General features: G+C 34.5%; 1 protein-coding gene across 2 annotated transcripts; it reads left to right on the forward strand.

The window, feature by feature from the left end:
• Window positions 1-7,756: 7,756 nt before the first annotated feature.
• Window positions 7,757-18,746, forward strand: LOC140787888 (transcription factor TGA2.2). Of its 2 annotated transcripts, XM_073136931.1 has the most exons (11): window positions 7,757-8,171; window positions 10,561-10,664; window positions 11,149-11,222; window positions 11,319-11,513; window positions 15,343-15,420; window positions 15,500-15,559; window positions 16,839-16,916; window positions 17,032-17,083; window positions 17,203-17,474; window positions 17,680-17,925; window positions 18,289-18,746. In XM_073136931.1, exons 2-11 carry the CDS (start codon window positions 10,580-10,582, stop codon window positions 18,433-18,435), a joined length of 1,287 nt encoding a protein of 428 aa, XP_072993032.1. In that variant the 5' UTR covers window positions 7,757-8,171; window positions 10,561-10,579; the 3' UTR covers window positions 18,436-18,746. The 2 variants fall into 2 exon arrangements, with proteins under 2 accessions (XP_072993032.1, XP_072993033.1); XM_073136932.1 differs by lacking the exon at window positions 10,561-10,664 and having other exon boundaries at window positions 7,801-8,171.
• The last annotated feature ends 919 nt before the right edge of the window (window positions 18,747-19,665 follow it).

Consider the following 19,665-nt stretch of genomic DNA (forward strand, 5'->3'; position numbering starts at 1 on the left):
CATAGCACATCGCCGAGCTTCATCAAAAGAACACAATCTTTATAAATAGTTTGAAATGAATGCTAATTAGGCAATTAGATACTGGAATAGAATTATGAGATTATATTAGAAAGAGCATATCAATGCATCTAATGCCTATGTTAGCTCTAAACCTAAGTTGTTCTCGTATTCGATTCAAGTATAATTAAAATGGGTGTACGGACGCACGTCCTGTTCCACGCCCGAACCGACCAAATGATTGGCCTGAAGAAATTCCCCCTCTCCCATTGGTGGAAAATCGTATAACCCCAGTTCCACATATTATTTTTATTTTTAGTTATTATGGTGATGTTTGAGTCGTTGTCAAAACTTCTCCCTTACTATGTCTTTACTGTTGTTGTCTGATTATGCTTTCTAACATATAATTAGTTTAAAAATATAGTAATTACGATTAAAGAATATAGTGTTACAGCATTATTTGTTAGAGTTGATTATAAGTATCTCCCCGCTAAATTATCACCATTTTTTTTATTGCTCAATTTTAATGGTAATTTATAACTAACTCTAATAGAGTTGGTAGGTACTCTTCTCTATGAACACGGTTAAAAAGATGGTACGTGTCAGCCTAGGATAAGCTAGATCTTGAAGCAATAATTTCATTTGTTAAATGCTCGATGTGCACATGCAACGCACCAAAAGCATATCTGGGAGATTCGAAACAGGATATAATTTTATTGGGCAGCGAATAGTTATCCTACTCCATCAGGGAATTTTATCCTACTTCCAATATGAACTGTGAGAGTCTGAGAGAGTAAAATCTTTATGTAACTTTTATCTATCTTGAAACAGATAAAGTCTAATGAAGTCATTCTGTGAGTTTGTATTTAATTTTGTAGGAAAAATTTCTATTTAACATCTTAATTTTTAACTAATTTATTTTAGTGATTATGTGTAGAAAATATTCGATATTAGATTTATACTAAAACCATCTGGGCAGATGAATATTAGTTTTTTTTTTTAAAAAAAAACTAAAATATCCTTAGTTCCCATCTTCTTCTAAACGTGATTATCGAAGGTATTCTCGTAATCTTTCTTGTACTTTCTCTTAATTTGAAGGCGGTCGGACGGACACCAACATATAGTGCCTGCAGGGAATCTTTACATGGCCCTAGAATCGTCGATAGTATTAGTAGGACTCTTTTGTCTCCTTGCAGTAGGACTAGAGTCCTAAGCTAGTGGGCTGTAAAAGGTGATACGTGTCATCCTACGATGAGCTAGCTTATAATATTCTTGGAGCTGTGTGACCTTAGCTTGCCATATTTGAGCCATATAGCACCATATTAAGAAAGAAATAAGGTGGAGGGGGAAAGGGAAAGAAAGGGAAAGGGACAGCTTTTGAGTTTTTGGACCACTCTGCTGCTGCTGCTCCTCTGACTTACTCGCACTCTAAATTAAATGCCAAAAAACTTTACGTCAGTAAATTAGTACTAAAATTGATCCACGTCTTATTCCTACAACGCATCTTTTTTCTTTTTTCTTTTCTTTTTTATAAAAAAAATGTACTAAAACATGAATTTAGTAACTAACCAATTATTGTAGTAACTGTGAATCAATTCTAACTCTAAAATAACTATTACGAAAAAAAATAAAAATTTGTAGTTTAGTAGCTTGATTTAATAGCTTGCCTCGATTGATATCTCGGCGGTACGATTAACTTGAAGAGCAGCAGAACGGCTTCGAGTATATTTCGACGGTATTTAGTTCTTGTTATTTTATACCTAGCCCAATATTATAGTACATATGACTAAGGAGGTCATGAGATCGACTCCAACTCTAAATAATTATTATAATTTAGTAGCTTGATTAAAAGCTCGACTCGGCGGTACGATTGATTTGAAGAGTAATAGGACAACTTTGAGCATATCTCAACGGTATTTAATTTGAGGATGAGTGTGGTTTATACCTAGCCAATTATTATAGTACCTATGACTAAGGATATCATGAAATCGACTCCAACTCCAAATAATTATTACAAAAAATAAAAAAATTTATTTGATTCCCTTAACAGCTCGGCTCGGTTGATGACTCAATGGTACAGTTGACTTAAAAAGTAGCGGGACAGCTTCGAGCATATCTCGGCGGCATTTAATTCTAAAAAATTTATTAAAAATTTATCTTATAAATAAATAAATAAATAAAATACTGATTAATTCAGTCTTATAAGTAGAAAGTTTTGGAATCATTTGTTAAATGATCCACTTGCAGAAATATCCTGGTTCTCGAACAAAGATCTAAAGAGTGCTTTATAAGACAAAACTTTTTTATATTCAATAGTGTGTCTCAAACCAATGTCTCTCGGGCCTTAAAACTTGCAATCTTCCCCTCAGTAGGAAGGGGACAGACATCTATCTGGCAGAGGGAATCAACTGGCAGGTTGGCTGTGGTAGTACACTAGTAGTACTGGGTGAATTATTGGGTAGTTTTCAAATTATTTTTATTAATGTATGCAAGAGCAGAATAGTCTTCTGTAAATCTAAATTATGTGTTTAATTATGATTAATTAGATTTAACTAATGAAATGATAATTTTAAAAAGAGCATAGTGTATTTCAAAATATAGTGGTGGCTATGACAATTACATAAAACAGAGATTAGATTTTCCAAGTTTTTGGATGTAAAATATTTATCCTAAATATTGAATTATGATATAGCTGCCTATGAGATCATGCTGGGATGGTTTCTAATTAAAAATTATCTATAGACTCTAAAATTATAGATAAAAAATATTTTCTTTTTCATTTATTCTAAGATATATATATATATACAATACTTTCTTCATGTTAATGATGTTATATATTAGAGGATTTTTTTTTTCACCTTTGAGCAAGGCAAATTGTACATATATGTAGTTTAGGTTTATATCATTCTCAAGTTACTGGTCAGCATTAATCTTGTCTCAAACAAAGGTCTGATGGTATTTGCATTTGCTGTCACTTGATTAATTAACCACTTGAAAGAGTCCAATCTATAGATGAACCACTATAGCAACATTACTTTTGACAAATAGCAAACTGGGCCTAGTCCAAGAACTCATTTTAGTGTTTAATTACTACTTAACCAAAGAATTAGGGTCATAAACCTAACTAGTTTGCTGGAAGTCTCTTCAACCTGGTCCTAAGTAGAGTACCTAACAAGTTGGCCATTAAAGAAGAAGTACAAATTGACTATAATAATTTCTCTATACTTGTTATTCATCATTCCTTCTCCTTAATGCAACCCACAAATTCTGCCCACAAATATTTCATTAACAATACGAGATATAATATCTTTTTATACGATTATTATTAACTCATTAACTACTTTAAAAACTTAAGATAGTATTTAATTAGTGAATAAGTCTCTCTTATTTATAAATTAACTATTTTATATTTATAAATTACACTTAAACACCACTCTCTCTATAAATATGCTTATGTGTGTGGTCAACATTAATGACTTTAAATTATGCATATTTATTTATCTCATGTGTGAGGGGGTCATGTGATAAAATTTAATTCTCACACATCTTTCCTTACCAAAATATACATAAACTTTTTTTTTTATTCTCGTTTAAAATTTATATACTAACCGAACAATACTTAAACTATTATAGAACCCATGACATAAGATCTGATATCATATTAATTCACTATCTACTTTAAAACCTCAAGTTGCTAGAGAATAGTGACATTTATCTTTTATATTCTAAAAATCATGACCCCAAATCAAATGATCCATCTAGAGGCCCAGCTACTTAGGCCATTTCGGATTACAAAAATAAGTTAGTGTTATAGTTGCTAATTATACTTTAACTGAATAATATAGTGAACTTAATTTGCATCTCCTCCTTGTGAGTCTCTCTCTTATTCTCTATTTTAAAAAAAATATATATATATAATCAGGCTCAGCCCACTTATTCTAAAAAAATGTATATATAGTGAACTCAAATTCAAAGGAATCCTTTTTATCTTTTACATAAATCTAGGTTCTATATATATATATATATATATATATATATTAATGCGATGCATGTAATCAGACCTTGAAATATGTTATGCATGTCCACAAACTTTTCATGCATCTTGGGCATCTTGGGCATCTTGGCTATGATATATAGAAGCCATGCATGCATCTATCACCATTAATCAAAAACCCCAGTGTATCAAAATTAGCTACCAACATATATATATATATTAACAATATAAAAGTTAAATGATCAATATTATCCATAAGAAGCTCAACTTCATACTTCTCCAAACCCTACAACTACTACTCATTAATCCCACAACTCACGCTTATAAAACTGTGAGGTGATCAAGTCCTCCTCAAGCATCTTGAAATCTTCTCCCATCATACATGCTCTTAAAAGAACAATCCTTGCCGGCGACCACCGGCGACCTCAACGGGTTCGTTCGATCAGCGACGTCAGAATCTTGGCCGGTGAACCGTTGCACGAGAGACCGGAACTCGGCGGCGCTGCTGGCGGTGAGCATCAAGGGAGTGGAGATGTACACCACCTTGATGGGCTCCTTCTTAGGCTTAGCTGGAGTCTCCATCTGTAACATTAATTGTTATCAATTACATACCAAATTATGGAGTGCAATTAGGAGGACATGGAAAGGAGAAGTTTGCATGGCATGGGACTCTTATACATCATCATTTATTAATAGTTGGAGTTGGGGTGCAGTTGTTTATAATTCTTTGGTGTTGCTTCCTGGAAGGCATGCAGGTGGAAGATATAATTGATGGCAAGAGGGAAAGGGAGAAAGAAACAAAAAGATATCTATATTCTTTAGTGTTTGGTGGACGATGTTCCAGAAAAGTATTGGATTCCTAAGGGTCATATAATCAAATTTCTACACCAAATTCATTTTATAATAATATTTGGGCTTAGTCAAGCCACAATATTTCACTTTCTATTCCCCTAAACCCTTGGATCAGCCTACCCGGGCACTACTGCTACGGTTCCCTTCCCCATCACCGGCCGGCGGCCTACTTCTTTTTTCCTTCTCTCAGCTATTTTGGAGGATTTTTCCTCTTGTATTGGATTTAATAAACTTATGTGCCTTGCCTATTAAAATTCTCTTTAATTTGTTGGGAAGTTGATGGAGAGAACCACGTCTCTTCTCTTCCAGAAGAAGAAGGAAAAAAAAAAAAGGATTAGTCAACGCTGTCGCCCTCCGAGACGTCAGTAAGAGACGACTCGATCGTTTCGAATACCAGCTGCCAGTAACGGAGATGACACTCTATTAAGAATTTTCTTTATAAGAAACGAATGCTAAAATTTAAATATAGTTCATTGACAGTAATGTTTTTTTTTTATTATAAGTAAGTTGCTAAATAGCTAAATTATTTATGTCATCCTTATATTAGCTTGTATTTTATAATAGTAATAAAATATTTTCATATCTGTATCAATAAGCTAACTAATTGTTGTAACTTGGTAAGACTAGTTAAGTGCTTAAATATGAGAGTGAGAAGTAGCTATATTTAAGTGCTTAAATATGAGATTAATATTTAATAATCTAAAATCATTTCCAGTATGAAAATCCTATATAGCGATTATCGGCATTAATTTTGGCAAATAAGTTTGAAATTGAAGCTTGGCTCATTTAAATTTAATTCAAACTCGAGTAGCTTATTATGTTGATAAACCTAATTCTGAAACATGCTTAGTGATTGGATTTAAAATTCTTAACAAATCTTAACTCTCTCTCTCTCTCTCTCTCTCTCCATTTCCACCCTTATCCTTAATGTTCAAGTCTACCAGTGAAAGATTCAAACAAAGATGAATTCAAACTTGAATATATACATTTCTGGTCCAATTTCTAGACTACCCATTTTAGGTAAGGAAAAAGTCAGCCAATAACTATGTGTTATTGGATACTACCTTGACTAAATTATAATACGGAGTTGGTCAATTCTCCATTAATTTCTTATCCATCCTTTGAAATTGCACTTAATTCTTAGGTCAGAGTTGGTCAAAAGGCTTGACGTGCCGCTATGCAAGCTAAGTCCGACTTGAGCCCGAGAATGATCATTGGTCGCTAGCCCTAATCGGACAAATCAAATGCATAAATATATTGAAAAGATAAGAGCAACGAAAAATATAAACATAAAACAAAATGAACCGAATCGAAATAAGGAATTTCAGGAAGAAAGAAAGAAAGAAAAAAAAATCTACTTTTAAAAACTATTGGACAAAACCTACTTTTAAGGTTGGGCCTCATTTTTTCCGGGCCTCGATCGAGCCCAACTCTGTTTAAGCCCTAAACTAATCAATGTTCCAAGTAGGGCTTTGGCCCTGTGAGCCTCAAATTAAAAGGGATTACTGTCTAATATGCAGAGGAAGGCAAGTTAATTTAATCCTTATGAGTTTTTATTACAAATTTTGCTCGCCCAAATATTTTACGCAAGAATGTTGGATAGAAAATCTAAAATTTGCAAGTGTTTGACACCGAAAGGGTGAAGTGTAACAAAGTAATGATCCATGGGAAGCTTTCTTATTGCAGTAAATTCAAGAGGATATATATATATATATATATACACACTAGGTGGAGCCCTTATTTATTTTTTTTTATAGAATTTCTATAAATCACATATTATATTTTATTTATTTTGTTATTCGCACTATGTCTTTGAGAATTTTGTAATTCAATTCCTCGCTTTATTTTTATAATTCTCGCTTTACACCCTGACGTTATTTTGAGTAACTAATGTCGACGCCCAAATAACTACACTATTCCCTCTCATTTTTAGATCATAAACGGACACGGACTGAATTTTAAATTAATTATAATATTTTATTTAGAGATAATTAACACAAAAATATGAACAGTTTTAAAAGAATCTTACATATCTCCGGGTTTTTCTAAAAATTCTATCCGTATTCAGATTGAATAAATTCTCTTATCCAAATTCAATTCGAATCGAACTAGATAACGAGTGGGGTCGGAGTTAATTTGGTCCATTTCACCCCTGCCTCCCAGAAATCTTAGCAGCACACCTATTTCACAAAACAATTTCGTCACACGATCGGAAAAACGAGAAGATAGGAGAATATACCCTAACGGTCAAGATTCCATGTATGGTTCGGTCGCCTCGCCTAATCAAGAACCAAGATTGTCAAAGATTCCGAATGGCAACTAGGTGATTAAAAACACATAGATGGACGAGAAAGTAATACGAACATTTTTTTTAAACAATTTCTTCTCTCCCTCGGGAAATTAATAATAGAAATAATATTCTAGAAGAAACCGAAGTAAAAATTTTCAAAAATAATTTAGCTTCTATGCAAATGGTCCATAAAATATAAAATGTTACCGTGATGAAGTCCATTAAAAAAAAAAGAGAGTAGTGCTACGACGATCTCTGAGGCAATTGATTGATGGCCGCCCAGAGATGAATAAAAATATTCTTTCTCTGGCTGTCACGCTTCAAAAAAGTTATTGAGCTCAGACGGAGAATTTAGATGTAACGAATGAATTAATTGATGGGGTCACAGTAAAATTATAAAGGATGTCGCGACCTTTGAATTTGATGAAGGCAGACTAATTTAAGGGATAATTAATTACATGGTGGGTGGTGCAATTTGTTATCTGAAATTTCTGACCAAGATTAGATGGATATTTTATTTATTTATTTAAAAGATTAAATGGATCTTGACATCATCCATTCCTCTCCCCGTAATTATCACACAATTATTAATTAGGAAGAAAGCAAAACAAAGGAGAGAGAGAGAGAGAGAGAGGAGAGTCAAAAGGGAAGGAATAGGAAGGGTCAAGGGAGGGCGGTAACGTTACCTCCCCGTCAACGTCTTCCAAGTTCCAATCCTTCCGAGCTCGGAGACCTCTCCCCAAAATCTAGGGTTTCCGGGGAAGCCGAATTGGGGGCGCTAAACGCGCTAAGCTCGTCCAAGTCCGCTACTTTCCGCTGGATGGACGGGCAAATTAGTGCCCTTCGGCTGCTATTTTATGCGCTTCTGTTGGGATTTGCGTCGAAGCTCGCCATTCTCGTTTCTTCGCGTTGGAAATTGTGCTCTTGACTTGAGCTTGCTTCAGCTGTAAGGTTAATACGATAAGGCTCTGGGGCTTGTCGTTCTTGGTGAAAGGTTGCTGCTTGAGAGTTCTGGAGTTCTCTTCTAGAGCTTGAAAGGTACTATGTTTTAATTTGCTCGGGGTCTTTTTCTGAATCGGCCTTTTGTTTTTCGATTGAGATTCGGTCTGGGTATTTCTTCCTAGATGAATTGGTGTTGGCTTCGTCGAGGTGTATAGGTTTTTTGGGTGGAAAGTGGTGGTGTATATGTTAGTTGGCTATTGGTGGGAAATAGGATGCTGGTTTCGCGCACTTTGCTTCTTCTGTTGTAGTCGTTCAAGTATATCTGGAGTCTACTCTTAAATCCGGGGGGGTGGTGTTGGTCTCTGTCGTTGGTTTGAGAAACTGAAGTTTCATGATGCAAAAAAAAAATTGATTATTGATTTTCTTTCGGGCTGCTTGAACCTAAGTTTATACTGCAAGAAGTAATTATGCAGAATGGGAAAATTTTGTGTTATTCCACAAATATTGGCTTTTGTTTGTTTTGAGCACGGGAGTTATAGTGATTCTCTTCATATTTGAATTAACGGAATGTATTCATCTACATTTGTCATTTAATACATGTTGGTGATGCAAGGAAGCATGAATAAGCACCACACTCCTGACATTAGATACAAAATGGTTCCTTGATTCGTTGATGATGCCAGATGAAAGGCATCGAACCATCAACAGTTGAAAGAATAAAAATTTGGAATGAGAGGAAAAGAAATGCACAGACCTACAAGGGCATCTATAGAGAAATTTAGGACTAAAACCCTGATTCGCAAAAAGTATAAACTTTCCAAAAATAGAGAATGTTGGCCTAAATTTAGAAAAAAAGTAATCATGCTATGTAGCATAGAGACTCAAAATTCTGACTTCACAAAGAGAGTCATTTACAAATCATCTTTCTGTCGATAGCAGGACTACTTGTTTGAGTATCTAAAAGCTTAGAACTAAAAGGTACCATTAGTCATAGTGGGCTAGGGTCACCATAAGTCTTTCTTCACCCTACGAAGCCTAGTTCAGTTACGAGAACGCTGTCATCACAACTCTTATCCTATTCAAACAGTGACTTGTGTCATGTTCCACCAATGTCAAATTGACCTTTAGGAGGTATATTTGTTTCGTACTGCAAAACTTTTGTAGGAAAATGCAATACTGAGTGCTTAATTTCCTTTCACAAGGACATCTTGACATTTGGTGCATCATATCACTATATTAGTTTATATTTGAAGAATTCTGCATGGATATCAACAGCGAACAGATTTCTATAATCAGCTATGACCTTATTGACAGAAGAGGAATTTCACTTTGTCAGATTTCTATAGTCAGTGATTTCTATATCAGAACAGATTTCTATAATCCTGCAGTGATTATAAATTTTAAATACATTTTGTCACTTTGTCAGTGACTTAATAGTGACATGTAATCATTTCTTGAGTAATGATAATGTAAAGTAGGTGTAGCTAGATAAGTACTTTTTTTTTTAACTAACTAGTACAGTTTGTCCATGTAAAGTTGAGTTCTAAATTCAAGAATTTAATTGTAATAAAGGTATATTAAAAGTATCATCATGTGTGCTCATCCTTAAAACTGATATTGAAAATTGACTTCATGCAGGACATAGACTAGATTACTAGATAGTTGTTAATTACTTCACATGGTTTTGGCTTTTCTCTTATGGCTTAGTTAGCAAATTATACATATTAATTAATTCTTGTTCAGTAGTGGTTCTGTGACATTGTTTCTTCTGGGAGAGGATGAGAAAAGTAGTCATGGAAGTTGAAATCTAGGCACGCATCTGGGGTTTTTTCTCTTTATAACACAATAGTTATTTGACTATTTGGTGATTTCCGACATGGATAACATATTTGACTGCAATTTCTGAGAGGTTCTAATACTCGCAAATATGAGAATGGTTATGCTTTTAAATTTGATATGGAGTGTAATAGTTCATATGATCACCTTGATGGTCCTGTTGGTATTCTTAGCTAGATCCATCAAACGGTCACTTAGGTTTCATCAATCTCATTGTTTTTCTTTTGTCTTGCATATGTCGTACAATAGAGATTAAGCAACGAGTACAATGCAAATTGATCAGCTTCTTGGCCGGCAGAGAGAGCTACCTTATTTAAGTTTAGGACCTAACTTATACAGAAAAAGAAACTGAAAATATTGAAAAAGATATTGTAGTTGTATTTATTATGATCTATCCCTGATGGGCAAAGTCTGTTTTCTCTCATATAGGGAAGGATGGTTCAGATAATGTTTGGATTGTTATCTTAGCATAAAAGATTGCATTTTTTTTAGTAGATTTCATCATTTCTTAGATGAATTCACTATGCATTATTGATTTAATTTTCACTACTTACTGATTGACATTTTGTGGGATCTATAATTTAATGTCATCTCTGATACGTACTTATTTTTATAAATAATCTCTGATGGTTCTCATTGCCTTTGTTAGTGGCGCAAAGGGAAATAGAATGCTTCCCTCTAGAATTTCAGATTTTGGTGGGATTGAACAGTCTATTGGATTTCGAGTAGGGGATTCTTCTGGGCTAAGCAGAAGTATGTATTGGCTTTTCTGGTTCAACATTCATTTGTCTAAACTCTAAACTTACCATATTGTAAGTATATTAATATAATTGTATATAATATAATTCTTATATCTTCATTGAATTTTGTTGGATTATACTTATCTAAGAATATGGTAGTTTCGTAGAATTTTTCTTTATGATAACATCTTGTGCTCATGTTCATCTGTATTTTAGTTCCTCCATTGCAAATTGAATATGGTTACCTTATGAGAAACTCATATTTGTGACAAATGGCAATACAGAAAGGTGGGTATATTGTTCATATTTTCATATTGTTAGTCATCACAACTATTGGTAGTCTCACAGTTTCATCCTATTGTTGAGAGGAGATGGTTCCATACCTTCTATCTTGAAGTAAATTGAATAATTGCTTCTGAAGAATTTCCTGTCCTTATTCTATCGTGTTTTCAATTTGTTTGTTTGGGAATCATCTTTTCTTTTTTCATATTTTGCAGATCCTGCATTTAATATAAAATCAACTGGACAAGCTGTTACTTCTAGTCCTTCTCACTTTGGTGCTTTTAGTAAGGTGAGTCAGCTTTTCTCAGTGTGCTGTATGTTCTTATATATATTGATGTGCCTCCTATGTCTCTTTTATCTATATATATATTTTTTCCATAAGCAGGCTCTCGCTTCAACTGATATTACTTCAGCAGCTAGAGCTGTATCTGGAACTTTGCCCCCACAAAAGGAACAACAACCTAATCTGGTATCACTTTCTAGTGGTCACTTTGAGAACTGGGGAGAGTCCACAATGGCAGATACTAGTCCTAGGACTGATACATCAACAGATATTGATACTGATGACAAAAACAACAGGGTAATCTCCACAACTCTCCCCCCCAAACCGTTTTCAAATGAATATGCTTTGAGTTGTCGTAATGATTGCTTACATTTTTATATAAAGACAAAATGAACATGCATACACACACAATGGAAAGATGAATTCTTTGCAGAAAGTTGATAGTGGGAATTTTAGAGGATAAATAAATGAATTTGTTGGAAGAATGTTTAGAATGCACTTTGAGCTGTCATAATGACTGCTTACTTTTGTCTATGGAGACAAAACTGACATGCACATACACAATGAAAAGATGAATGGTCGGCAAAAGGTTGATAATGGAAATTTGAGAGGCTAAATAAATGAATTAGTTGAAAGAGTGTTTAGAAAGCAATTGCTAGGAGATATAAAATGATTTGAACTGTTTAAGAAGGTTAGGCAAGCAATCTACAAATGGTTCTTACTCTTAATTAAGAATAATAATTGAGGTTTAAGGTGTGCTTAACGCTTGCAGAGGATTAGCTGATTGCTTGATCCGAAAAGACTTGCCCAAGTGTGAAGAATCTCAAATTTGCATTGGATTGGAACCATTGTCGAAAAGTCAGCTCAATTTTGATTTCTCTTGAGGACTCCAATCATACTGCAGAAATGTCTTGTAGTTTTCCTATTTTCTGTTTATTCCAAGAAAGCAATACTGTTCAAGCCACATAGCTATTTGTAATTTCTGTTCGTCAAGTTGTACTTCTTCCGCAGTCTCTAATGTGGAAGTTCTAGCCATCATCTAATTAACGATCATCTGTGAGTAGAAACTCTTGTAACTGGCTGTTTTCTTGCTAATTGCAACTGTACTTGTGATTTCAAGAGCCAAGGGGGTATCTATGTCTCATGTCTTACTTCTTTCTAATCAATCTTAGGTGTTGCTGGCATCAATGTTATTACCAGTGCCTCTGTGATAGAGCATTGAAGCTAGTCAATATCTTATCACAGCTTTCACATACTTTTCAGTAATAATTATGTTGAATAGTGGGAGCCTTTTCTCTACTTTCTTGTTGCATCTTAGATTATTAATGCTTTGTATGCATGTCTTAGGTATTTTTCTATGATTAATTGCTTTGTTTATGAATAACATGATGTGCTTTCTAGGTTATTTACTATAATAAGCTACATATATAATTCCTCAAAACATGCATACCCCAAGTCATGCTATATGTATTCTTGTTGCACAAATTTATGCTAATGATATTATTTTGGGCAACAAGTGAGAACATGGCGCATGAATTTGCTTCGCTTGTGCAAGGTTAGTTTGAGATGAGAATGATGAGTGAACTTAATATATTCTTTTTCTTTAGATTACAAATTATTCAAACTAATAAAGGTGTTTTTGTCTCTCAAGCGAAGAAAAGCTTGTGAAAAAAATTCCTTTTATGATTTGTTGTGCATGCATCTCTATACGCATTTGTCTATCTATATCCATGTTTCATAGATTGGCATTAGTGATATCTTTTGTTGATCAATAAGAGAGTTGTGGATAGTGGATACTGGGTACGCACTTAAAGCAAAGGTTGAAATTTAGGTAGATTTTAGGGAAGTTTTAGGGTATTTGCTCTTATCCTAGTTCAAAGATGAAAACCTTGTCATGACTCATTGTGTAGATTGGCCCTGCAGTCACACGTCTAAAGCATTAGCCTAGACAAGTTTACTAAACCCTGTTGCTCACTTCAGGAATAACTTTTTTCTTATTTTAGAATAATAACTGAATATCATAATATATTTATTCAAGAATACTATGGTTCCTAGTTTCAACTGATCCTGAGTGGGATTGGCTGATACCCGATTCGTTTCGGGTCGGGATCGGCCGTATCGACCGATCCGGCCCGAGACAAGCATGGGTAAGAGAGAAAGAAAGGGGAAAGAGAGAGAAAGAGAGGGGGGAGAGGAGAGAGACGTGGAGAAAAAACAATAATTAAAAAACAATGTAAAAGAGGGAAAGAGGTGGTAGTCGGTGAGGGAGAGGGAGAGTTTTTTTAAGGGAGAGTTAGTAGGAGAGAGAGAGTTAGTGGGAGAGAGAGTTAATTAGGAAGAGTTTTTGATAAGAGAGAGATAGAGAGAGAGTTAGTGATAGAGAGAGTTTGTAAGAGAGAGAATTAGTGGGAGAGAGTAAGAATTATTTTTAATTTGTGTGGGAGAGAGAGAGTGAGTAGTAAAATGGGGGAGAAATAGAAATTGAGAAAATAATATTTATTTTTTAGTTTTTAGATTTTATATACAAATAATTTATATTTATATCTTATTATTGTTTTTTCTAAAAAATTAAGAAATTTTCTGTATTTTAAAAATTATTTTAAAATATAGGACGATACGGATGGTCGATACTGCCGATACCGCCGATATGGCCGATACATATCATTTTTTCAGACGGCCGATTCTGATCCCGATTCTGATACTTAGAACCTTAAAGAATACAAATACTATTCATTAAAATTATACAGTATGCTGCACACTATCCCAATTACTAATTTACCCTTGATATCTATTCCATCGATCTATTATATATCAAATCAAATGGTATTTATCATAATTTCATAAAAAAATAAAATAATTCTTTTCCATATTTTCCTTCACTTTATATTAAATCAAATATAATTATTACACTTATTTCATAATACTGGTGAATATAGGAATAAATATTCCTAGAATAAATCCCTCATTTTGATAATAACAAATAGGAATTGCTACTCCTATTTCAGTTCTATTCCACAAGTGGACAAGGCCTAAGTGAACATTTTTCTCTAGACTGTGTGGTTGAGGAATTAAAATGTGCAGATCAATCCTAGCAGCAGGTTTGCACATATGCCTATATTCTCAGCATATCAACATTTGCGATTGTGGGAATATTCGTTTTTTTCATTTTGATGTTTTGTTTTTCTTTTTTATCTAGTTTTTGAATAACAACTCTATCTGTACTTGTACTCTTTGAAAAGTTTTTGGCTACTGTCAGTTTGTCTGTTCTTGATTCTCAACTTCTGCTGATGTACAGAAAATACATAAACCAAGAAATTATTATGCCATCTTCTTGAAAATTTATTTTATATGAATGTATCTCATTGTTTGTTAATAAGAGCTTCACGTGGTGTGATGGTCAGACTTGACTATTGCATCCAAAGAGGTCATGGTTCAAGTCCTGGAAACTACCTTATCAGCCCTCTGTAACTAGGATAAGGCTGCATGTGCTTCCCTCCTTAGACGTTGCATGCCTTATGCTCCAGAGCAGTTTTTTATTTATCTATTTTTGACCAATGGAATCTTAAGATTTTGGTTGATGCGTCATTAATATATGTTTGCAAATCAGATGACCTCATAAGAAATGGGTAAACATGCTATGCTATGAATGGTTTAAAAGGTTTACTGTCTACAGTTGTGTTTGTGCTTCGAATGTGATGTTTGGGTCTGATAGTGTGACTTCCATGCAAATTGACTTTCAATCCTCCAAGGTGACTGTCTGGTAAGTTTTATGCCTGTTAAATCTACATGTCAATTAGTTGTTGATTTTGTTCACGGAATCAAAAGATATGCGCTTTAAGCTCTTGCATCTGGACTTTTTACCCAAGCTATGCTTTTCTTTATGCTCTGTTGTTCACCCTTAGAGTCATGGCCTTACCAGTTATACCTTCCATTTTTCTTTTGTTCTTTCTTGTATCCCTGGTTTCTATTCTTCCCCAACTCAAGGAGAAATCAACTGCTTATTCTAAAGCACTGGATGTTGCATATTTGTTCTTGCTGAATGTCTCTCCTGATTGACTATGCTTTAGATGAATTTTGATAAATTGTTGGATCTGTTTCTTAATTTTATGCTTATCTTTTTGTGCAGTTAGAACAAGGACAAATTGCTGCCCTAGCAGCTTCTGATTCTAGTGACAGATCAAAGGACAAATCTGGGGACCAAAAAGTAATAAATCACCGTAACTCCTGAGATCTAGAGGATACATTCAATGGTTGTAATAGAATTAATCATTTGTTTTTGGCAGACACTTCGTCGGCTCGCTCAAAATCGTGAAGCTGCAAGGAAGAGTCGATTGAGGAAAAAGGTATACACAAGTTTGGTGCTATTAACCCATTGCAGTTGTAAGTTCGACTTTTTTTTTCAGGCTCTCTGATCTGAAGAAGAATGTCTAATGTTCCAAATAGTTGTTGATGTAATCATATATATACTTGGCCAGTATTATGTAAACACTGCTGGATTTGGTTCCACTAGTGGGAGTAATTATAATCCGTAGATGAGGTATATAAAGACTTTCACAGGCTAGATTTTTCACAAGAACTAATTTTATTTCATAAATTTATGATCTTTTCTTTGCCGAATTGTGAGTGCTGTTCAATTATTATGTGACAAGACTAAGGATGGAAAAGGAATTTGATTTGGTGTAGGCATCATATGCAATACTGATAGTTTCTCTATTATTGTTTAGCTAGTTAGTTCCAAATGTTCTTCGATACCTGGTGGAAATGACTGCATACTGAACACATAATTCCTACTTCTATTCAGACAATTTTTTTTGCTCCCTATACTGAGGCTTTAGATTAAACAAGCAGCTTACTGGGCTTAATAAGTCTCAAGGGATTGTCTGAAACAACAGGCAAGCACCAAATTTTAGTGTAAGAAATGCCAAAGCCAAATCCAGACCATATATGATCAAGCATGCAAGAGACATGACAGTCTGTTTTCATGTCTAAATGAGTGTCACAGAATCTGAACTACTGTATTTGAAGAAAGGTGAGAAAAAACCAAGTTTGCGTCTCGCAGTTACTGCATATTAATATTGTCTTCAGTCATCACATTTGTTCCTTGGGCCATAATATGGTGAAGATACAATCATATAAGTATTAAAGGTAATTAGTTTAACCTTCTTATTTCTAAAGGTGCTGTGCTTGGTATGCTTTTTTCTTTACTGGTGGAAAGAAAATAGTTATGTGCTGTCAATTCATATGAATCCTACCTCTAATATCAATATTCAATAGGATTTGCAGTTCCTTTCACTGGGTTTTCTTATACGACTAGCCAGTTGATGCTAGTACATAGTTGTAGGCCTTTGTTCATTGACTTGCTAATTTGTTAGATATGTTTCACATCCTCCAAATACATCCCAAGAACCCATTGTTGATTTGGGGCTTTTGATGTGGCAAGGGCGGCAAGATAAATCCAGCCTACCTATTGCCACCAGTCTTTGTGTGTAATGTGAGTTAAGTTTTGCACCGGCGACATGAGGTGCCACCGCAATAACTTCGGTTTACGGGATGTTTCAGGGTTGTTATAGCAGTGCTCTTTGTTCTAAGGTATCATGCTAATTGTGTTATTTGTATTACAAGGCATATGTTCAACAATTAGAGAATAGTAGGCTGAAACTTACACAACTAGAGCAGGAGCTTCAACGTGCTCGCCAGCAGGTAACTTTTTATTACTCCTTGGTTTTCTCCACATAATTCATGTCTACATGTCATTTTGTAGTTGTGATAAAGAAAATGCATTGTAGGTTTATTTATCTACAAATTACTCTTGCAGGGCATATTTATTTCTAGCTCAGGAGATCAATCTCATGCTATGAGTGGGAATGGTAATTCCAAGATTTCTTGCTGTTAATTTTTAATTAGTAAGGAATTGACCTAAGAATTTGTACGCCTTCTATCCGAAGTGAGATTGCATTTATCGAATAAGTGGAAATTACTTTTGCAGGGGCTTTGGCTTTTGACATAGAGTATGGGCGGTGGTTGGAAGATCATAATCGACAGATAAATGAGCTAAGGACCGCAGTAAATGCTCATGCAAGTGACAGCGACCTTCGTCTTATTGTTGAAGGTGTAATGGCGCACTATGATGAAATATTCAGGCTCAAGGGTGTTGCTGCTAAGGCAGATGTCTTTCATATGTTATCAGGCATGTGGAAGACACCTGCAGAGAGGTGCTTCCTGTGGCTTGGTGGTTTCCGTTCATCTGAGCTTTTAAAGGTGCAGATGTTCACTCCTTGTACATGTTCCAAGTTTCTTCTCACAGAGAAAAGAGGCGTGGGGCAATGAACGCCAAAGTGAATTAATCTGTAGAACTAAAATAAATTAACTAATGAACACAATATTGCTGCAAGGAGGATGATAGTTTTCTTTAAACGTCTTTCCCTGTGCATTCTTATGTTTGTCATGTGCTATGCTGTTACAGCTTCTTGCAAATCAGCTGGAGCCTCTCACAGAGCAACAGTTGATGGAAATATGCAACCTTCAGCAATCTTCTCAACAGGCTGAGGATGCTCTCTCTCAAGGGATGGAAGCATTGCAACAATCACTGGCAGAAACATTGGCTGGGTCTCTTGGTCCTTCAGGATCTTCAGGAAATGTTGCAAACTACATGGGTCAGATGGCCATGGCTATGGGGAAACTTGGGACCCTTGAAAATTTTCTTCGCCAGGTAACTTTTCTGCTGCAAGTCTCGGATGCCACGAAATTATCCAACTAAATTGGATATTTGAGATAGTTCCAGTAGTCAATCTGATTCACTATTTTAATAACTGTTATTTGGTCATATCATTTGTTGAGTCATGTGTAAGGAGAATAATATCACATGGAAAAGACCAAAAGAGAGCATAAATAAACAGATTGATGTAGACTACTGAGTCACCTCATCGGTTGGTTATTGGGTTATGATGTGTGTTTAAATTTCAAATTAACTGAAATTGGACACTCCCATTTCCCAATGCTGTTCCATCTAATAGACTTCGCTCTCTTCTATTTGGATTGCACATTCACCTAGTCATACTTCTTTCTCTTCCAGGCTGACAACTTGCGGCAGCAGACTCTCCATCGAATGCAGCAAGTATTGACTACCCGTCAATCTGCTCGTGCCCTCCTCGCAATACATGATTACTTCTCAAGACTTCGAGCATTGAGCTCTCTATGGCTTGCCCGGCCACGGGAGTAGAAGCCAAATTTATTCAGTTGGAATGCTTCTTGAGACCTTCGGAACGGTTCGTTGTAGTCTTACCAGTTAGATGACTGGCAATCACATTGTTCACACTGTGAGAGAGCTGGCTTAATTGCAATTATGTAGGTGTTGCAGGTCTCCAGATCAGTTAGTTATATACAGTTGGAAATGGTTTCTGGCTCATACTGTACCATTAACTGCTGTAAGAATAACTTTGGTGTAACATATGCTTGTAAATCTTGATACTTGGTTAATTATCATTGTAATTATGGATCCATATTTGTTGCTTAGTATCTCTTTAATCCAAATCTTGCTGCAAATGAGCAAACAGAATGTACTTCAGGATTAACTATTGCTTTGCTGTACTTGTTACCATCATTTGGGAGGAATATGAATTTTTTTTTTGAATTACACTATGTGTTTATATTATTCTATTAATTTTTTTAGAAAGTGAAATTTTAGGAGTGGCCTAAGGTAATCAAGGATAATTTGTATGAAAAAGGTTTTTAATTTCAAATTACATTTTCGAACATCCTGCACCCATTTAGCCCTAACAAAGTAGAAAACTGTTGTGTCTTAAAACTATACATAAATACCAGGTAAAAAAAAGTTTTAATTTTACTAAAATATGCATCTAAATTTAGTAAAAAGATAAGTATAATATTATCTATAAAAATTATACGTAAAGAATATGCAAAATGTATATTTTTATTTTGTGGATGTTAGGATAAATGAGTAAATGAGTCTAAATTTGTTATTCGAAAATTAAGAAGCCCAAGACTGTTAATATTACTTATATAATATGAGTCAATTTGACCAATCAAATACTTTTTTATTAGCTTATATTATGTGTTTATTGTGATTTACATTAGGTCTTTTACTATTTTTAATCTTTGATTTGTATATTTCTAACAAAATATCAAAAAGTAACCATGAATCACCCTTTGTTTATCATGGGTTTTCAACAAAAAAAAAAAACCCAAACTCAATATATTGAAATAAATGGGGCATTATATTCTTATATATATGTTTTTTTTGTGTGTGTGTGGATAAAATTGTTATATATATATATATATATATATATATATATGTAAGTCAAGTAAAAGTGGACCCTTTTCCTTTAAAAAAAAATTGAAAAGGGAAAAAAAGGAGAATTATGTATAGCCTAAATTAGTAGCCGTACGTTTTAAGGTTTTTAGGGTTTAAGAGGGAAAAGCACACAGGCAG

This window comes from Typha latifolia, chromosome 1 (assembly GCF_019914945.1).
Source record: "Typha latifolia isolate L0001 chromosome 1, TyphaL0001v2, whole genome shotgun sequence".
In the NCBI taxonomy this organism is placed as follows: domain Eukaryota; kingdom Viridiplantae; phylum Streptophyta; class Magnoliopsida; order Poales; family Typhaceae; genus Typha; species Typha latifolia.